Source organism: Pleurodeles waltl, chromosome 8, assembly GCF_031143425.1.
Source record: "Pleurodeles waltl isolate 20211129_DDA chromosome 8, aPleWal1.hap1.20221129, whole genome shotgun sequence".
Classification (NCBI taxonomy): Eukaryota; Metazoa; Chordata; class Amphibia; order Caudata; family Salamandridae; genus Pleurodeles; species Pleurodeles waltl.
Window position 1 is genome coordinate 506,774,020 of NC_090447.1, and position 22,989 is coordinate 506,797,008.

The following is a 22,989-nucleotide window of genomic DNA, read 5'->3' on the forward strand; positions in this document are numbered from 1 at the left end:
AGGGTGGTCAGAACACAGGCGAGCACCTCAACCACCCAGTCCACGGCCACAGTAGTGTTGACAGCTACTGCAGGCGGGAGAGGATTCCGGGCACCAGGTAGCAACTCTGAAAGGTTGCCTGCACCAGGTGCATCAAGGAAGGGCAAGGAGGCACCACCAGCTGCGACAGGGAAGGGCAAGGAGGCACCACCAGCTGTGACAGGGAAGGGCAAGGAGGCACCCCCAGCAGCATCAAGGAAGGGCAAGGAGGCACCACCAGCTGCAGGAGGGAAGGGCAAGGGGCAATCCCCGGCTGCTGACAGGAAGGGCAAGGGGCCTGCACAAGCAGGCAGGAAGGACAGGAGGCCTGGTGCTGGGACTCATTCGGAGCCCCCACCACCAAACATGGTGGTTCAGCCATCCGAGGCTGCAAGGGAAGGGCTGGAGCCTCCTCCCACCACTGCCAGCACTGCCACCAGCACCACTACCAGTAGCAGCAGCCCCAATGGGCAACCGTCCGAGGCTGCCAGGAAAGGGCTGGAGCCTCCCCCCACCACTGCCAGCACAGCCACCAGCACCAGCACCGCCACCATCACTGCCACCAGTACAACTGCCAGCAGCAGCCCCAGTGGGCAGCCGTCTGAGGCTGCAGGGGATGGGCTGGAGCCTCCCCCCACCACTGCCAGCACCAACATCGAACCCGCTACTGCCACCACTGAGCAGCTGTCACCGCCAGCAGACAGTGTGTAGTCCTGCCTCCATGAGCTGTTGTGCATCCTGCCACCTGCAAATCCTGTGGGTCTAACACCCAGGTGAGAGACTGTGACCTTGCAGTCCCCACGATCTACATCACAGGGCACAATATCCCCTCCAGAACCAGTGGAGCAGCCATCCACTCACCCCATCCTTCCCATGATGAAGCACACTGGGCACAAGGCCCCCTAGCAGCCGTCCACTCACCCCATCCTTCCCAGGATGAAGCACACTGGGCACAAGGCCCCCTCCAGAACCAGTAGAAGAAGCCGTCCACTCACCCCATCCTTCCCAGGATGAAGCACACTGTGCACAAGGCCCCCCTCCAGAGCCAGTGACCAAGAAGTGGGCAAACCACCCACTTGAGAGACTGTGGACTTGCAATCCCCAGGACATCGCACAGGGCATGTAGCCCCCTCCAGGACCAGTGATGTTGTACCATCTTCCGGCTGAGGTGCCCCCCCTATTCCCCATCCCCCTGAGGTGCCTGAGTATTTTCGACCTGATGCCCCTGCAGTGTTCTCTCTGTGTTGTTGCAGGAGTGAGGTGAGGCCGTGGCCTATGTGTTGTGGCCCTGTGGCCCACGGACATTGAGGACTGAGCAGTGTCCCTGAATTTATAAATATGTATATACTTTTGTATTGTGATACACTTATTCATAGTGTTTTATCATATTACAGTCACTTTCTTTAAATCATTTTGTCCTTGCATTATTCCTGAGGGGTACAGGGTGAATATGTAATGTTGCTGCATCTGGTTGTGTGTATGGTGTTGGGGGTGGGGGTGTGTGTGTTGCGTGTGTGTGTGTCACTCTCTTTTTCCTCTCCCCTCCCTTGTGTGCTAGGCGGCAGCACTCACTGTGGTCGTCTTCGCCGGCGTTGATGTTCATAATGCAGCAGAAGGTTGATGAGCATCGGAAATATGTGCAGCTCGGGCTCCATGGCGTTGTGGTTGTTCCCTGAGTCTCCACAGGAGGTGAGTCCTTTGACTTCTGTGCAGTGATTCTGCCATGCTTTTGATGTCGTTGGTACCGCCCAGAAAAGGTGGTGGATAGGCAAGTCGTAATAGTGTGGGCAATACATTGTCTTCCACCTGGCTGTTAGCGGTTACCGCCGTGGTGCTTGTTGATACCGGCCGTGGCGGTTGGTGTGTTAAAGTGGCTGTCTATCTGAGCGGTTTCAGCCGTGGTCATAATTCCATTTTGGTTACCGCCGGCCTGTTGGCGGTATTACCGTCGCTTTATCACCGACTGCCAGGATTGTAATGAGGGCCTCTGTATGGACTGTATGTAGCTGTTGATGTGTTTCATCATTGTAGGCCAAAGTGCCTGTGACACATCACTGACATTGTTTGTGTCATGCCACCAGATGCCGAAGCACTGGAATGCAATGACCTAGTGATCGGAAACTGTTGTACTCCCATCTGTCTGAGTCTACCATTCTATGATGTTGGATTGCTTTTGCGTGGTAGGTGATATGGCTCCAGCTCATGAAATCTTCCACTTCAATGTTTGTCTATTCTACAGGAAAGTTTCTGATAAAAAACATCCTTCCATGGTCTGAAGGTATGTACATGTATATTTGATCATTTACCCCGTATGATTCAGTCATGTGTCTTTTGCAATGTTTTTGACATATTAACAGCCTAAACTCTGAACAATGTAATAAAACATTTTCTTTGACAAGACACTCATATGTATGTGTTCCTAATCCTGAGCTGGACAATGTGTACATGCAACATATCCCTGCCTGTGCCAGTACCTCGTATCTTCATCTTATGGTTCACATTGTCTGACATATCTACATGGTAAAATGTTGAACTGAAGACAGCAGACAATTAGTTTTGATCAGTGAATTTATTGCAATGTTACTACATAATATAAATTTGTGACAGAAATAAACAGAAATGTAAAGTGAAGGGGCCAATCACAGTGAATGAAATAATTGGAGTAGATGCCACACCATTGGAAGTCCAGAGTACTCCTCCCTTTGGAAATGGAATGTGGTTCGGGATCAGTCCACATAGTGTATGCTCAGTAGATGTGCTGATCATTCATTAGCAGTTCAGATGAGGGTAAGAAAATTACATTTTACCAACAGTGAAGTCAACACATTAGAGAGGTAATGCCCATTTGACCATTTGGAGACCTAGTTCACCTAGTTGATACAGGCAAACACACAACTTTATTGTATCTGTATCTGCCATCATCATGTGTGCAATGGTATCAATGTGTTTGCTGCTGCCACCGATCTGCTGATGCAGCGTAAGGCCTTAGGAATACTTGGTGTACAAACTTGGTAAGGTGTCATTCTTGTCCTCACTGGTTTAATTTTGGGATATCAGGTGAAGATGGAGCTAGTTAGACAGACAGGTCTCTGAGCTGAGCATGATCTGTATTTTGCTCGCTCCCAGGTGAGTAAACTTCCTTCGAGAGATCACACACAGGTGTCTTTGTGAAAGTGAACACTAAGTTGATGGTTGAGGTTACAGGAGCAGGGCCTATTGGGCTTTGCAGTCAGGTCACTCCCTCCATTTCACACACTAGACAAATAGCATACTCTTAAGTGAGTAAACAGCCTTTGAGAGTTGACACACAGGTGTCTTTGTAGAGTTAAACACTGGACTGGTGGTTGGAGTTACAGGGACTATTGGGCTTGGCAGTCAGGTCACTCCCTCTTCTTCACACATTAGGCAAATGGCGCACTGCTAGGTGAATAAACTTCCTTTGAGAGATGACACACAGGTGTCTTTGTGGGATTAAACACTGGGCTTGTGGTTGAAGTTACAGGAACAGGGCCTATTGGGCTCGGCAGTCAGGTCACTCCCACTACTTTACACACTACAAAATTGGCATACTCCCAGGTGAGTAAACGTTCTTTCAGAGTTGACACACAGGTGGCTTTGTGGAATGAAACACTGGGTTGGTGGTTGCAGTTACCGGAACTGGGACTATCTGGTTTGGCAGTCAGATCACTCCCTCTACTTCACACACTAGACAAATGACATAATCCCAGATGAGTAAACTTCCTTTGAGAGTTGACACACAGGTGTCTTTGTAGAATTAAACACTGGGCTGGTGGTTGGAGTCACAGGCACAGGGCCTTTTGGGCTTTGCCATGAGGTCTTCCCTCTACTTCACACACTAGACAAATAGCCTGCTCCCAGGTGAGTAAACTTCCTTTGAGAGTTGACACACAGGTGTCTGGGTAATTGAACACTGGGCTGGTGGTTGGAATCACAGTAACAGAGCCTCCTGGGAGTTGTAGTCAAGTTCTGTCCCTCTATTTCACGCACCACACAAATGTTGGGTGTTACATTTCTGAAGGTAGACTGCATTTAGGTTGGAGAATAACTTTACATGTTGACACATATGCAATGAATCCTGGGATGATTTTATGATGTTGCCACACTTACAGGCACAATTCCATCTTATGGCAAGCTATGTGCCTTGGTAGCTGTGATGTTTAGTCCAACAGTACACATTGACAGTCATACATCTCAGATTCTCTGGGTATTGTATTTTTGAAAAGTCATTGAGCGACACAGTGGAAAAGCTGAGCTGTGAGCATGCAGGACATTGCTGTTTGTAAACAGTTTATGTGTTATAACTTACCAGACTCCACTCCCCCAGGTATTCGTATCAGGCCCTAAGGATGCAGGATGGCCAAAACCTTCTCCTCCCAGGGAAAGATTGTAATGGGACACTGGGAAGGCCTCCACCAGTCTTGTTGGACTTCATCTGTTGCCTGAACGCCAGGGAACACACCTTGCCCCTCAGGTCATTTCACCTTTTCCTAGTGTCCTCCTTTGTGCGCAGGGTGGTGCCTACAGCATTCATTCTGTCAACTGTCCTTTGCCACATCTCCCTTTAAGTGCACGAACTAAAAAAGCCACTAGCGATACTCCTCCTCCCACTAGAAGGTTCCAAGACACAGAAATACCTGAACATTTAACAATAGCACATAACGAGGAACCTTTTCTTTTATATGATAACCCAAACAATGACAACCAAATCCTAATACTCCCTATAGCAAATAACTTACTAAAACTAAGCAATTGTGAAACCTGGATGATAGGCGGAACCTTCAAAATGTATCCCAAACCATTCACTTACACATGTATTCATGGTGAATATCAAAACGTAAACATCCTTTTTATATATGTCATGCTGCCAAATAAACAAAGCAGTGCGTACTATGAACATTTAAACCACATATAACATAAACCAAATAATACTACCCTTAAAAAATAATCATGGACTTTGAACAGGCCATGATTCAAACCTTTTTAAAAATGTACCCCCACACAGCCATACAAACCTATTACTCTTATTTCAATCAAAGCATATGGGGACACTCTCAATAACTTGCACTACAAACAGCCCATTTGCCTTTGAAATAAAACAAAGATAGCACTAGCCTATGTCTCTGTCACAGAGATAGCTAACCACTACAATTTACTATTAGAAAGCCCTTTCTACCAGCAAAATAAAGACAAACTAAGCCCCTGATGGTTTATTCCAAAGGCATTTATGTTGGCAAATCTGCATCACTGTGGACACAGATGCCAAACCAAATTCCAATGCCATGGTGGAATGTCAATGACAGCACCTTGGCACAGGAAACAAAAACAAACAAAGCAGTGGAAGGGTGGCACAGTGCCTTCCAATCCACACTAGGCAGAACCCAACCTACATTATAACTTTATAGAAGCATTACAAAAAGAGCAAAACTACCAACAACTATGAATGGAGCAATGCTAACTAAATTGCCCCTAATCTTAGCAAACAAACAATAATAATCTATGACATGCTACCGTAAAATGCAAAATCTTCATAAATAACAAAGGAGTAGATTACTTGGAAAGAACAGCCAAAAGTGTACTATAAAATGAATGGTAACCTACCAAACTTCCAAAACAATCACACAATCTAAACCAACATGTAAAAACATTTTTTAATAAATAATAAATATAATATTTTATTAGTTCTCTAAAAATTTAATAAAAGTAAAAGGGTAATGAAGATTGAGGTAATAAAATTAAATATATGTTATTTAAACAAAAAAGGTAACCATCACTATTTAACTTAGAAAACAAACTCAATCCATCACATAAAATAATCAGACCATATAAACCACACAATTCCAAATAACAATCATATAATATTTACAAAAACAATAATATATAACTTTCCCACCCAAATGAAATGAAATAAATAACACTTACAGTTGTGTAGCTGCAGATGATCTTCTGTATCCAAGTAGTCAAAAATAGTCATCGACTAATACCAGGAAAAATATTATAAAAAAAAAGCCCAGAAATAGATCACTCAAACCAATCCACTGTATCGAGGAACCACAAAAAAAAGTATTAAAAAAACAGAAATGCTCCAGAAATCAAAATAAAAAGCGTTGGTTTTTTTCATAAACCAAATCGATTTTCTTTTAAAAATAAAATAGAAATTCCCAATGCCCATAGGACACATTTGTAAGGTAAATTTGAAAATCTTCCTGCAAACTACATTAAATTCCCCAAAATACATATACATCACACTTAGGGTGAAGGCTGGATAAAATGGGTGGACTTACTGTATATGTCTCCGCTGGCGAGGGTGAGGACGGGCAGAATGATATCGGATACTTACCCTATATACCGAGGGACGCGACAAGGGTGCCCGCTATCGCCGCTTCTACTTGCTCTGGCCATAGAGCCACTGGCATTTGCAATGCAAAGCAAGGGCACTGGCAAGGGAGTAAAATGCGGTCAATCAGAACATATTGTTTCACTATATGCTGATGATATACTCATATACCTCAATGATGGAGAGTCGGGCCTACCTTGGGCTTTACTGACGCTGGACTATTTCGGTGCACTCTCAGGTCTGTGCCTCAACAGAAGCAAGACATTAGTTTTTCCCCTAACACAAAATTATGGGCGACCCTCCTCCTGTCCTGGGGACATAGTTTGGGCTCCACGCACTTTTAAGTATTTGGGTATCCAAATATACCAAGAGACTCGGTTTCTGGCGCTCATTAAAATTATCCATCATGGCCAGAATTTCTTTATCTAAAATGATCATGCTCCCCTGCCTCCTCTATTATTTTTCTAATTTACCATTATCAATTCCTTCAGCGTGGTTTCGAGAGTTAAATACTCTACTTATGGAGCTTATCTGGGATGACGGCCGCAGACGTACAGCACTCCCAACCCTTTGTAGGCCAACTTTAGCAGGAGGCCTGGGTGTTCCAGATTTTGAGGCCTATTACCTGTCGTGCCAGCTGCAATGGGTCGCCAGTTGGTTCGCTGGTAATGGATACCTGGACAGATGGATTACCGTTGGAGATAAAGGTACAGATCGAGTCATAGCGCAGTTTATTAATAAGAAGGTGGCACGACAAATGGACAGTCCGATGACGAAAGTAGCCATGTTTTGCCGGAAGAGTTGTGCAAGACAAGTGAGGGAGGGACCCCCTTATTCCCTGGCCTTGCCACTGACCGCCCTAATACTAGATCTGAGGGAGGGTGGTTTGGTGGGTACAGGGCTCATGATTTGGAAAAGGGCGGGAGTAGAGACTGTAGGTGACTTATTCCGGGATGGGGTGTTGAGGCCCTTTTCTGATCTAGTGAATGATAGGGGAATCCATTCGGGACAATTCCTTCTGTACCAAAAGTTAACACATAATCTACGGGAACACTGGGAAACAGTCAATGCAGAGCCTACCACCCATCAGATATGACACCTCCTTCTAACATTGGGAGATGATGCGCACCGCATCACAAGACTGTATCGAGCCCAACAGGAAGGAGCCCTTGACCCAATGCAATCCCTACGGGAGAGGTGGGAGAGATCCCTGGAAAATGAAATAACAGACTCAGAGTGGAGTAGAGTGCTAGCGTACCCAAGGGAAGTGTCGAGAAACACAAGACTGAGATATACTCAATATAATTACACGCATAGAACGTACCTCACCCCACACCGCTTATCCTTAATATACGGGGGGTCCCCAGGCATGCCCCAGGTGCAGTGACGTGCACGCAGACTTCGACACATGGTGTGGAGCTGCCCCGACATGCGACAGGGCTGGGGCAGTGTGTTGGCGGACCCCTCTAGACTGCTGGAAAGGGATTTGGCCCTATCCCCCAATGTGTGCCTATTGGGTCTTAGAACGGGACTCCCACGTGGGAAGGTGAGGGGTCGTTTTCTGGACCTGGCTCTGGTTTTATACCGGAGACTGATTACCTTGGGGTGGAAATCCCCCAGATGCCCATCACTGACAGAATGGAGACGGGAAGTAGAGAAGTGGGCCAGAGCAGAACTGCAGATACTGAAGAGAGAGGTGAAGCGTGGAGTCCGCCAGATCCCCATCGCTCCAGAATGGGAGGAGATACTGACAAAATGGGAGGGGATGCTGAGGGGTATGGACACAACTACAGGGGGACTGACATAAAAATAAAAATAAAGGACAAAGATAGAGGTCGGCAATGACACAACTCCTGGGGTAGGGAAGGATGAATCCAGGGTTTGGCACCTAGAAGACACTAGAAGGGAAGCAAAGACAGATATGGGATACACGGACCAAGATCACAGAAATGACCGAGTGGGGTTAGAGGGAAACGGGCATTATTTGAGGGAGTTATCGTCTTGGCATTAAAAAGGGACGCATAGCATGAAGAGTGCCAACCCTGCTCCCAAGGGTAATGGAGAAGTGGTTGACTTCAGACAATGGAACCGCGTGCCCATACAAGTTCCATCGCACCATTAGCCTGTTTAATTTTAGTTAAAGACTGTTTTAGATGTACAACAATCAGATCAATGGCATAGCTCTCATATGGCGCACAAGTAAATGCACGAGGCTTCAGAATTAGACCATAAGCAATTAAAATTGATGTAAAGGTAAAAGAAAGTATGTGATATTCAACCAAAGTATGTAACACCCTGAGCTGCATGGGAAACACCAGCTGCCACATCAAATCATTCTGTATTTGTATAACAGCAAATTGTTAATAAAATTATTTAAAAACAAAAATACATCACACTTAGGGTGGATCGCTGCGGCTGTGGTGGTCTGACCGCCCAAATTACGACTTTGGTGGGTGGCCCCGTCTGAAGACTCCCATCCCCTCCAGGATCATAGATCCCATCGAGGTGACAGTGGTCAGGCTTGTAATCAGCCATGGCAGTCTGAACTCGGTGCCACCTGGCTAATTGCAACCCCACTTTCCGCCAGCCTTTTCATGGTGGGGACCCCGCCATGAAAAGGCTGGTGAAAAAACAGTGCCGGAGGCCACAGGGGATGGACCCTGCCCAGCACCTTTGGAATATGCACTGTCTGTTTTGCAGACAATGTTCATTCTGAGGGTGCTGGAGTGTTAGGTTTTTGGTCTATGTCCCAAAACTGTTCCCACCGGGCATCCCGGTGCGAATGCATATTGCAATGTTCACGCCAGTCATCCCGGCTTGAACACTGTAGTATGTGGTGGGACCGCCAAACTCATAATGAGGCCCTTAAGCATCAAAATATAAGTAAACTAACACAATTTAATAAAGCATAACAATACATTACTAAAACAGAGTGCAAAACTGCATTAATACAAACTAGTGAAAAACAATAACATTAATACATCTACATATACAAAGACTCCACAAACAACACAATAAATAACTTCTAGCCTTTCTCTCTACCCCCCACTCTCAAAATCCTTAAAAAGCCTTTAAAAGATAACTCACCTGTTCCGAGGAACAGCAGCACCTTACTGCTACCTGGTGCCCAGAAAACAAACTAAAAATAACACAAATAGATTACAGAATAGAAAGTAGAGGTAAGAAAAATGGCCGCTACATGAGACTACAAAATAGACTATCCCCCCCTAGGAATGAATGGGAAATAATGTAAAAATGTTAGATAAATGAATGAAAAAATGTAAACAATTGTTAACCATTTAAAACATGGGAAAAACTTTGCAAAAAACTTTTAAAAAATTTAAAATGTAAATTAAATATTATAAAATCAATACAATTACTTAGTATACACTGAAAAAACATGTTAAAATGATGTTGAAAATATGTATCTAAACAATTTAAGAAATGTTAAGAAAAGTGTTAAACAATGCAAAAAAGTGAAAAACGTACAACATCCCACAGGGCCTGATTTGGTGTTTGGTGGATGGGAAGACCTGTCCGTCGAACTTCCAACAGGTAGGTTGCCACCACACTTGCTACCTCCCTGCTGGACCCATTAGGAGTTTCCCACTAGGCTGATGGGCAGAAACCGAGGTTTCTGCCCGTCAGTCCAACGGGAAACTGGCAGCAGCATTGTCTACGGCTTAAAATCAAGCCAACAGCAATGTTGTCACCTGCAGGGTGCACAAGCACTCTCACAATGTTCACTGTCTTCACAGCAGACAGTGAACATTGTGGGGGTGCTGGGCAGGGGGACCCCTACACACATAATTTCAAGTGCATGGACACTGCAGGCCCGCACGTGTCCCCCTGCACCAGTTCTCCACTAGCCTTTTCATGGTCTTAAAACCTCCATGAAGAGGCTGGCGGAGAACAAGGTTGTAATCTGCAGGGTGGCACTGCATGCAGCTCTGCCCTGGCTGATTGTGACCTCCACCTGCTATCAACCCATCGGGATCACCAATCCTGGCAGAGACAGTGAAACCCTAGTGGTCTGACTGCCAAGTTCTTCCTGTGGTGGTCGGACCTCCACAGGAACTGCGGTCCTGACTGCCACCTTGAGGTTGGCGGTCCCAAGACCGCCAGCCTCGTAAAGATGCCCATAGTATTTAAATATTATTTTAAAAAATTCTTTCATAACAAAAAAATCATTACAAATGTTTACTGTATCAATATATCTACACGTTTATTCTTAAGTTTAAATATATATTTTAAAATTGTGTTGAAGGTCTTTATTCTGTAAAAATTTGATTAATGATATTATTGCTACCAATTTGTAGAAGGCGTTGAACACTAAAGAGGTGAAAACTACTGTTACCTCTCCAATATCAACCAATTTGGGATTGGTGTTGGACACTAAAGGAGTGACATCTACTATTCCAACGCCTATCTAAACCAATTTGGGGAAGACATTGGACCGGAAAGCGGTGACACTTGCAATTCCCTCTTCAATATAAACTGATTTAGGGAAGACACTGGGCATTGAAATGGTGTCATTTGCTATTTGCACTCCAACCTATACCAATTTAAGGAAGGTGTTGGACATTTAAAGGGTAACATTTGCAATTCCCACTCCAGTGTATGCCAATTTGAATAAGGTGTTGGACACTAAAAGGATGATATTTTCTATTCCCTCTCCCATATAAACCACTTTGTGGAAAGTGTTGGACAGCAAAGGAATGGCGTCTACTATTCCCACTCCAATCTAACTTATTTTGGGAGAGGCACTGGACACTAAAAGGGTGACATTTACTATTCCCACTCCAATCTAACAATATTGGGGGGTGGCATTGGACACTAAATGGGTGACATTTCCTGTTTCTACTAAAATATAACCATATTGGGGAAGGCGTTGGTGCAGCCTCGCTGTGGCGGTTGGTTTGGTGGGCGGACCCGCCAAAAGACCACTGTTGCCACCAGGATCCATTATCCTGATGGAATGCTGGTGGTCCTGGTTGTAATCAGCCAGTTCGAAGCTGAACTCAGCCCCGCCCTGCTGATTACAATCTTGTTCTCCGCCAGCCTTTTAATCACGGTTTCCCCTACATGAAAAGGCTGGCGGAGAACAAGTGGAGGGCCCCTCCTGCCCAGCACCATCGGAATACTCACTGTCTACTTTGCAGACAGTGCGCATTCCAGGTGCTGGTCGGTCCCCTCTATGCTATGAGATAGCAGTTGGCCCTTAATGGAGCCAAGTGCTATTTCATAGCACTGTACCCACTGGTCAGTTGGGTGGAAACACTCTATTTCAAGATTTCCGCCAGTTAGTCGGTTCAGGGCAGCAGAAACCTTATAATAGGGTGGGGGGACGCCACCGCCATGGTGGTGGCATCCCCCCTGCGAGTTTGGCGGTCCAGCGTTGGGACCTCCAAACTCATAATAAGCCCCTAAGCCCAGTTGCAGAAGGTGTTGGGCGCAAAAGAGGTGACATTTGCTATTTCCATTGCAATCTAAAACATTTCATCCAAGGTAATACAAATTAAACTCTCATTGGAGTGGTAGAGACCTATAAGTCTACATCTAGGTGTAAATCTTCACTCAGAAATGGTGACTACCAAAAAAGTGAAGAATTACACATAGGTGTAGATCTACTCATGAGTAGATCTTCTCAAGTACATTTACCTTCGTGCATGTCCCTCTTTCATTGCAGAACTTTATCTTTGACTGTACTTTAACAAATGTTTTTATTAAGTAAGTGGATGAAGAGATAATTTTTGTGTTGTTTTATATTATGATGAGTGAAAACATCTATACAATAAAAAATTGAAATGAAAAAAACAATGTAAACATAATATTTGTTCTCTTTGGATATTCGGAGACAAAGCCCCAGATCACATAAATATGCACATTACACTTGAGCCAAGCGATTTTGAACTGGCCAATGGATATTTTGCCATTGTCCTAATCAATTCTGTAATTACATTTACTCCAGCACAGGTTGTTAGTGTAAAGGCAAAACGTTTGGTCAGGCTCTAATTTTCGGGTCCTCCTGAGTATACGTCTCATTATATACATAGACACCTCAGTACTATATACGGAGACGTCCGTGGTATTGAGAATTTCCTCCTCAGCTAAATAGGGAACACCTGTCGCGTAGGCTCTCATTATTCTAATGAGGCTACTGGATTTTGAGTAGCAGGATCGCTTGCGGTGTGGGAGACTAATTCTGACACACCACAGGTGACACCTGTTGCTCCAATCTTGGTTTTGTTCCGGCTAACTAGCAGAGCCTTATCTCCACCCAAGGTGGGGACGACTGGGCAGGGGACCGCATAACACAATTAATTCAACAGGGAAATCGTGGTCACTCAGGTCTCATCCGTTTCTCTCAGTTACATTAGTCTCACATACACAATGACAAACAGAGGCAGTATATGTTTCAATAAGGTTTTGATGAAGCAACTGCATCTTAGATAGCAAAGCATGGACTACAATAACCAGGACGATACAGCAAGACAAGATTAAAATTGTGACAAAGAGCATGAAACATAGGAATAACGCTACCATATTGTCACTAGAGCCAGTAGACTAATTCCTACTTTGGCTATAATAGAGCACAGCGTGTTAAGCTCTAATTCTGCCCTTCAGGTTCCCCTGGTAAGACATCATCCCCCATACCTGAGCAAAGGTCTGAAGTCTGTATAAGGAGCTGTAGCGAAGCATTCAGCATTCAGCGATCAGCATGCAGTCGTGGTTCTCTGGTTGAATCTCCCCGGGATGAAATGGAGATGACTACTGGAGTTGGACCCCCAACAAAGCCATGGCGTCCCTGAATGCCCTTGAGGCAAAAATAGGGCCCTGGTCCGAGTGGAAAGCCGCAAAAGCATATGTACTGATAAAGACTCACAAATCTTTAATAACAGTCCGAGTGTCAGCCGAGCGTTGTAGCCACACCCATAGAAATCTGGAGCAGGAGTCAACAGCGACTAAGATGTATTTGTATTCACTGTCCGGTGTCAAGGGACCCCAATGGTCCTAGTACACACACTGTAAAGGTTTGTTGGAAATTAGGACGGGTGTCTGCGGTGGGCGTTTAGAAGTGGAGACTTTAATTTGTTGGCAGATGTCACAACAAAGGACATACTGCTTGGGCTCTTTGTATAGGCCTGACTACTAAAAACAGGCTTGTAGCAATGATATTGTAGCCGTCACACCAGCATGGTCAGATGCTGCCCCCTCATGCACTGCTTTAATCAACTCTGGTCTTATATCTTTGTTGGGAGTTTCTCGAACCCCTACGCCTGGCATCTTAACCTTAAAATTTAGGCAGCCTCCCATTCTGTAGGAATATTTAGCAGGAAATGCTTTTGGATAGGGCGTACCATCAGCCGTAGATTTCACGGCAGCCCATATGTCTTCGTCCAGTTTCACACTTAAGCGGGTTACTGCAGCAACAGTGGCCGTAACGACTGCTGACTTTGCGGCTTCATCAGCCAGTGTATGCCCAGCGATGTGTATTCCAACACGCTGGTGTCCAAGTGTATGTACATCATGGACATTTGGTAGCGTTTCCTTAAGATCCGCTACTTTCCCCCACAGTAGTCTTTGTTTAATGGTGTTACCTTTAGAATCTCTGAACCCATTCTGGCGCCAGTAATGCAAGTATTCATTGAAGGACTGGACACAATAGTATGAATCAAAAACAATCAGCGTGAGCTGTGCAGGATCCGTATGTTCCAGTGCCATCACCAGAGCCTTTAGCTCTGCTAGCTGTCCTGTGCAATCCCCTAGGATTTGCGTGAATGTATGTTGGGGACAAAATTTGTTATCCTCCATATAGCCACTTACAACTGTGCAAGCAGTGGAGTATTGATGCTTTGTGCCAATTGCAGGGTGTGTAGAGCCATTGGTATACATGACTCTTTGATATTGATCAATAGGCTGTCTATTTGCTGGAACTGGGTATTCTAGTTCATATTGCAAAAATTCTTGAGTTTGTAATTTTGGGTCAAAAATGTAGTCTACATCAGTGGCTGTCAAAGACGTGGCCCATTGTATCCAACGTGGATGTAATGCTTTAGCTTTAGGAACGCTGGATTTTGTGACAGCCTCAAGGGCTGGGATGAAAGAAATTACAATAATGTGTTTTCCCTGGGCTAGAGGTCTTTCTTTAATGACAGCCATCTGAACAGCAGTGAGAATTTTCTCACTCGGAGCAAAGCGTTGTTCTGTTGCTGAGTACAAGTGTGATTTGTATGCAATTGGGAAGGTCTTACCCTCATTAAAAGTTACATAGGTGAAACCAATGGCACCAGCAATTACTCTGATGACCAAGTGTGTTTTATTGTCCCTTGTGTGTAGATGTTGTGCTGCAAGCATGTCTGTCTACAGATCTCTACGAATGCGTGTGTGTTTGACTGTCCAAAATTTACTTGAAAAGTCAGGACGTATTAAGTCATATAAAGTTTTATGTGTGTTGCGTAATCAGGAATGTAAGTTCTGCCAAAAGTTAGGAAACCCAATAAAGATTGGAGTTTTTTTAATCTTGTTTGGAGGCTGTAATTGTGTGCATTTTTCTAAGAGTTGTGGCGCTAGGCTCTTTCCTTGACTCCATAGATCATATCCCAGAAATAGGATGCTGAGGAAGACTATTTTTGGTTTTTTTTTATTGAATTTGTAGCCAAATCCAGCAAATCTCACAACAATGCAGGCTACCTATCTTAAATGTTGTAGCAATTCATCATCCGTGAGATAGATATCATCTACAAAGGACAATGCTTCAGGGTCAATGTCATGCAAAATTGTAGTCACATGAGCTGCAAAAAGTCCTCGACTGTTCTTGTACCCATGGGGTAAATGACAGAATTTTGTCTGTGAGCCTAGTGCGCTGAAACTTGTTAAGTCTCTACTTTCAGGCACTATATTCTGGCAGAAAGAAACATTGGAAATGTCTAGTGTTGTTTGGTATTTTTGCGCACTATGTTGTTCATGAGTGCTGTGATATGTGAGTTCTGTATAGCGTATGTGCGTGTATGTTTAAGTGTCTGTTGTCTAAGACTATTTGGTATGAATGGTCAGGTTTAGCTACTGGGAACAACGGATTGTTCATTGGTGAGGCACAGAGTTCTATTATGCTCTTGTGTGAGAATTTCTCTCAAAGGTGCTTTAGCATCATGTTTTATTGGATATTGGGGTTGAGGTTGGGGGTTGATTTTTAATAGGAATTACATGGTAGGGGGATTCTTAGTCCCATCCTACGTGGTTGCGATATAACACGGGTGCCTGCACCAATGCCCATTCAATGGCGTAGGATTCAGCGAGTTCCTCCGGAACAAGGGGCGAGAAAGAATGTTTAATCACATCTTCCCCATATGGGCAGGTATGGACAAATTCAGGTGGCCAATCTTGTTCGGCCAACTAAACATCATATATATTTAACACGTGATCCCAAAAGATTGCATCTATTGTGCGTTCAATGTCTCCTTCTAACTGTAGCGTTACTTTATACACCCTATCAGGCATGGAGACACGCATGTCTATAGTTTCTAATTGTAGAAAGTCATCAGTTGCTTTCACCTCGAGATGCTCTTGAAGACTCCGGTGAACTATTGTGACCTCTGCTGTGCTGTCTAGCAGCGCTAATGCCCACTTCCTGTTCTTCGAAAGGACCCTCTTATTGAGTGCCATGTCGAACTGCAGCTGCTGCCACCTTTTGCTTTTTAAATTAGGGTTTTTGTTGGGGAGGTTTCTCTTCCTTTTTAACAGAAACCTCTGTTGAGAGTTGTGATTCCTGTCTCGGTTTCACATACTCTGTTCTTCGCTCTGATCGCCTAACTCTCTCACTGCGTTTTTCCGATGAGTCCTGAAAGGAACAAGATTGGCGTGTATCAGTATATTGATATCTATCAGGCGTTTTTATATTATCTCTATTTTGGAGATTATATCTATTCTGTGGGGTCTCTGTACGCGGAGATTCTCCCCTTTCTTTTTCAGGAGTTTGTTGTTTTGTATCCCAGCATTTCTTATTACCCTCAGGAGTTTGCTTGGAAAAATCTTTATTAGATTTGCCCTGAAATTGTGGTTTAGTTGGTCTGGCCCCTAGAGTAGCTCAACCAACACTAGAATAGGTCTCTGTGATAATCTTTGGCAGCTCGGGTTCTTGATCCTGTTGAAAAACATCCCGGAGCTGCATGTGCACCGCTAGTGCAACTGCTTCCCCTTTAAGGTTACTTAAAATTATTGAGAATACTGTGGCAAAGTTGCCCATTAATTGCATCACCAAGTCTAGGGCCGGGGCAGCCCCGTATTCATCTTGAATTTGTTTCAACACTTCCGGTAAGTTGGCAAGTGTCAGTTTACCGTGTGCGGCAGTGTAGAGCGTAGAAAATTCTGTGCCCCATGTATTACAGTTATCTACTGTGGGGACCATCCCAAATGGCAAGCACATCGTTAGAATTCTATGTTTATCCTGAGGTCCCGTATGGGGAAACACTGCTTCCAGTGCATTTATTTTTTTAGCTTACCAAAACGGAATTTCTTCTGGTTTTGTGGGTACTTTACCAATGATCGAATGTACAGTTGCAGGGCTAATACCTGGCGCCACTGCATGTGGTTGCGCTGGAGCAGCACGTGCTGGGTTTGTATTCAATGTTTGCATTATAAACTGTACTAATTGTCTGTATATTGCCGTCAGATCGGTATATAAACAATGGAGTTCAGCTACTGTGAGGTTCGCTGCAGCAGGGTGAGGTGTATAAGTGGCCAATAAAGGGCAGGTAGGACCATCATTACTTAGAGGACCTAACCTAAATGGTAAAATCGTATCGGGTAGGGCGCCATCAAGCCAATTATTTTGTTCTTTATATGATAAGGGTATTTCTAAATATGCATATGCTCTGTATTGTCCAGGTACGTTTGCAGGTGTATAATAATGAAATGTATGTGTGTTCCCATCAACTGCTGGAAAAGTGACCCAAGAATAAAATAGTTATTTTCTACATGCCGCATCTGCGTCAGCAACAAATGTGCCTGGAGCCCCATGGGCCGTTAGGCCATTTGCCAATAAATGTGCAGTAAGGGGTGGTCTCATATTGATTGCAATTGCTACCTGCTGCGGATTCCCCATTTTAGATGGTAGTTTTGTTCCGAGAAAAGTACACCAAATGGGGATTTTCCTTTTAGGGTTCAAGCTTGAACAACCTGTAAAGGCAAAACGACATTTGTGGAAAAAACTTATTTGCATTGAAAGATATGTGCTAAAACAAATTAATACAGGTATCATTGTGTAAAAATTGGATGAAAATGGACTGGCATCAGAGCAAAATTGAGCGCTACAATTGAAGAATTGAATTATACACCTGCAAAGTTTACCAAAAACAGCGCAGAATTTCTCTATGATCAATGTTCAGAGCCAGTTACTGGTGCAGGTTACATGATCTGGCCATATATTTTATGTTAGAATATTAAGCGGATTTGTTAGGAGAAGAGATGGAGAATCTAACGGCGGTGTATGTTACGTCTGTTTTTTTGTTATACACAAATTAATACAATCAAAAAGGGAGAATCGATTATAGTGTTAGCAAAAATGGAATCACTGTTAGTGTCTGTGCAGAGTTTGATCTGTGTTTTAGAAAATAATTTAATTCCCTAATGTTCTTAATTTGTCACTATTGCCATGCAGAAATACAATGACATTACAATATTGTAGACTTTTAACTGGAAATACTTTTAGTAAATATGTTTTTCACAAGTTCTTTGAAGTACTTTTAAATCCAAACACGTTTTATCGTCAATAAAAATATTTTTTCTTCCTTAGGGGCCACAATCAGCGTGATAGTTGACATCAACATCACTATGGCCGTTATTGTTTCTGCATTGATCGCTACTTTGTACACGCTCGTGGGCGGCCTTTACTCTGTTGCTTACACAGACGTGGTTCAGCTCTTCTGCATCTTCTTTGGACTAGTAAGTAATAAATACACAATGTGAGTGTGAGTCTTTTTACACTGCTGTACGGGAATACACTGACTTTGAGAGGGCGGAGGGAAGTTGAATGCGTTCACAAGGTGAAGTCAACGTCAGCTGACAAGGCTCTTTCTGGGTGGTATGTGTAGCGGCTGAACATAGCACTGCAGCTTTCATGATCTAGAAGTGTTATGAAAGAAAAATATCATTTCCGAATGAAATTCCAATTTTGAGAACCTTTTCAGAAAGTAACAAGTTGGCGAATTGCTGCAAACCCCATGCCGAGCTAACGCACATTCCCACAAAACATCCAGGGGCATTTACTGCGACTACAAATCCAGGGGAGAAGCCAGCTCACAAAAGGGGTATTTCAAAACCGAGCTGAAGCTAGTAATATATGTGTTTTTAGTCAGAAAAGGATGATAAATAAACAATCAACATTGTACCAAGATTGTATGACTTTGTTTAGCGAAGTGAAATCAATGACACAGCAAATGTTTTTAAAGTAAAACATCATCATGTTCATTGACCACCACGTTATCTCAAGAAACAATTAAATCATAGGTGTGTGTATATTATCAATAATATATGTAATAATGTCAGGTAACATAAGGCACAACCAAATATACAATGAAACGGGACAGATGTGCATAGCATTTTTGTGGTCGCAAACACTCCGATTCGGGGTTTGCAGCCATAAAAATTCCTTTTGCAATGCGCTAAATCAATTTTAGAAATCTGTACCTTTTTTATGAAAAAGTGTTTAGTAGGTGCTTGTTGTATGCACCCGTTTCAAATAGAGCTTTACAGCCATATGTATGAATGGTTTAGTATTGAAATAGCGATTGTCAACAATTGAAAAGTTACCCACACCCAAGTTGCTATGGTAATCAATTTGCAAAAGTGCAGATATTAACTTCGAACTTCGTCCCCTATGTGAATGTTAAAAATAGTTTGATGTTTGTTGGGGAGGATGCAGTGGTCGAGAGGTGTACTGAGATAGGTCGGTTTGTGACCCACTATGACTTGAAATTTTGTGGACTGACCTATCAGTACGTAGGTTAGTTTGTCAAATTCCACACTCAATGTAACTTACAACCAATAGCTTTGCGACCAGTGTTTTGTACATCTGTCCAACATTCTTTTACTGAGTTCAAATCAATGTAAGGGTTACAGCAATCTGTTCACAATTATGATTTATAAATCATGGGAAGGCATTTTACTATGCCTGTTAAATACTAATACCCTACGGTGAATATGCACCCGCTAACATAAATGCCCAATATCCCAGGTTTTCCAGGAAGAAATGGGGCATAGCATGCAACCTTTGGGGCAGATTTATGAAAACATAATGCAGCGTAATTCAGCAGGAGAACTTGCTGTGCGGCATGACAGGGATAGAGCAGAAATGTGCAGTATCTCCTAAGATATAATGCAGTTCTGCTCTCTGCCTGCATTGATGCACTGAATGCTGCCTAGTGCAAATCTAGGCAACATTGCACTAGGGTGTCTGGGTGACAGATAGGATTATGTTTGTGCAGGAAGGGACACTTTCCTGCACAAAAACAATCTTTAGAGTCATCTTCCTCTTTCTATGTGTGCTGCAGAATGCAGAACATAAAGAAAGAGAAAATAATCAGGAGAAATAAAGATATATCTCCTCCTTATGCCTCTGTGTCAGCATGGTATGTCTTCATACCAATCTCAGGTTTTCTAACCTTTGTAAATCTGGGATTGCGTCTAAACCATGGGTGGATGGATACATAAGAATGCTCTTGCTCCACCCACGGAGTGCCTTCTCAATGTAATGTCACACAAGGCAATGATTTGTGCTACCTTGTGTTCCTCTGGATTTACTAAGTTACAGACATCCATACAAGGTGGCATTAAATGGCTTAGTAAATCCCACTAAAGGGCTTGCATTGCCTTGCGTCACCTTCCATGATGCAAAGGCAATGCAAGCCCTGTGTAAATCTGGGCCTTTAACGATTAGAACCTCAAAGGTCAGATTTTGTGTTTATTCTCTTCCACCTTTCTTCTGAATAAGTGTACCAAGAAATAAAGAAAGAAAGTGTTATGAGTGTTGTAGATTGAACACAGTAAAGGTCAGTTTTCCATCTGGTCAAAGTTTATTCAAGCAGCATTGGTGAAACTGAGGTGAGATAAAATGTGTTCTGGAGCAGAGTCCACTAAGGAATTCACTTCCTATAAAATTTAAGCTTTCAGTATGTGTGTTTCATACATAGTAAAAAAGAGATAATTTAAAACATAACAGTTTTAAAAGAACGCAATCTGTTATTCTGTGAAAAAGAACGTTAAACAATACGTTTCTTATACCTATAATTTATGATTTAGTAAAATCATAAGGTCTTGGCTAGCACCACACCTAAAAAGCAACACTGTTTGGTGCCGGCTCACTCAAGTGAGAACAGAGGACTTAGGCCCTCATTACGACCTTGGCGGGCGACTCCGGGCGGCCGCCAATGCAGGCGCACTCCCGCCGCAGTCATTTTGAGATCCCCGCTGGGCCGGCGGGTGGAAACCTGCATAGCAGACAGTGAAAAGCTGCATGGGGCCTTGTCAGGGAGCCCCTGCACTGCCCATGCCGGTGGCATGGGCAGTGCAGGGGCCCCCCGGGGCACCACGACTGGACTCGTAATCCCCTGGCCGGGACTGAAGTGGCGGTAAACTGCCGGTCCCGGTGGTGCGACCGCAGCGCTTTCGCCGCAGTCGTAATACTAGGGATTTCACCGCCAGCCTGCTGGTGGTGAAATCCGCCACAACAACCCTGGCGGTCCAAGACCTCCAGGGTTGTAATGAGGGCCTTAGTTTTGCCAGCAAGATGGAGGGAAGGCCCAGAGAATGGTGATGTGGTTAGCAGGAGGCCAGCTATTGTTTCCGTTTTGATGTCAGAGGGTAATGTATAGAGTTGTGCGTAGGCGATAGTAGGCCGGGTCTTTTTTTTACGTGGGAGGTGTGATTGTATATGCAGAGGATTTTGGGGTGGGTGGCAGGATGCCAGGTATTGTTTTCAGTTTTTGTGGGGAGAAGGATTATATTTAGAAGGTAGGAGGGATGTGTCGAAAGAGGGTAAGATTTTTCTTTTTATCTTTAGGAAAGGTATAGGAGGCCAAGTTTCACATTGCCTCAAGAACACTGCGGTGCAAGGTTGCACAATGAAAAGATAATTTCACATTGTCACTTTTTATGTAAAAAAAATGCTAGGCCAATTTCTACACTAGCCAACGAAAATGGTCACACCTATTTCAACATTGTCATTCCATTTTCAGTATTTTCCATATTTCATTTCATTTTTAATTAGTCGTTTTCAGTAAAAGTTGTCATGCCACTGCATGAAAGTTATTTTCATAATATGTTCTGGTACTTCTCCCAGATGTAGGCACATGGAAAGGCAGACACAACCAGACAATAAAAGACAAAAAACATGGGCATGCACATATATATATATATATATATATATAGAGAGAGAGAGAGAGATGTAAACATGCAAAACACACACACAATTCAACTCCTCTGCTAGACATGTAAAATACAGTGCATTAGGTAATTCTAATTCTAGGTACCTGCATCACAAGTTGGGGAAACTCTTGTCTGATAAAAAAAAAAAAAAAAAAACACAACACCGTGGCAATCCATTTAATTGGTTTATGAGGTGGATTCCGACCAGCCCTAATCTACAATCCTCTGTTGGCTACAGCTCGCTCATGGACTGCCCAAAGACTTTGGAGAAACATTAGCGGAAGCCAATGGCATCATAAACTTCCCTGTCTGTATGAGGCGCAGAATGAATAGGAGGACATATGCCCACTTAGAAATGAGAAAGGGTGTCTTTAGGGCATGCTCTGGAATGAAGCTAATTGGCACCACACAACATGTTGTTCCCAACTTTCCCACCTCTCATCTAGGCTTTGAAACACAGTACACTGTGCCTCCTCTGACTCTGCCCGGTAAGCAGCCAAACACATTTCCTCTCCCCCAGACATCAAATGTGCCACCGCTATCACCTCTCCACCTTGCCTCCAACAGATTACCCCCTATGCCATGCCCGTCCAGAGGGAGTGCTCTTTATTGTCAGGCTCCATCAATGTAATGTCACACACCATTCCTCTCTTGAAGACAGGTACTCATATCCATTCCTCAACTCTTCATCTGTCGATGTGGATGTACATTGTCTAAACCCTCATGGGGCTTTCTTGTACTCTGATGAGGCAACACTTACATGCACTTCTTCTGCAGTCTCTTAGGGTTAATGAGGGAACAGTTGCTCCAGGAAATGCTAGTGATCCTCTAACAAGTACATGGATAATCACATATCACTCTGCACCAGTTCAACCTGCACATGAGTATGATGAGGCTTCAAAATAGTCACATCATTCTAATGTAATTGTTATCACATGACTGGCACAAGTCTACCAAACTAGTACAGTGAAGAAGACATTTAAATAAATATTAACGGTCATGATGTACATTTTTGTGGTCGGAAAAAAGTATTTTATCTGTGGAAATGCAAACTACAGAGGCGAATCCTCAGGAAATTTATTTCAAAACACTGCCCTTATAATGCATGAAATTCCTTAGGTGGAATCATTTAGAAGTGTAGCACTTCATCAAGAAATCAGAGGACTTTATTAAGGGTGGGTGTGACTGGCGTA

The 22,989-nt window shown here is 43.6% G+C and overlaps 1 protein-coding gene across 1 annotated transcript in view; it reads left to right on the forward strand.

Annotated features, from left to right (window-relative positions):
• SLC5A7 (solute carrier family 5 member 7) overlaps positions 1-22,989 on the forward strand; it is a 326,704-nt gene that overhangs the window by 146,750 nt on the left and 156,965 nt on the right. The window contains exon 5 of the mRNA XM_069204469.1: positions 18,168-18,316. Coding sequence (XP_069060570.1) covers positions 18,168-18,316 — 149 coding nt within the window. The remainder of the gene's footprint in view (positions 1-18,167; positions 18,317-22,989) is intronic.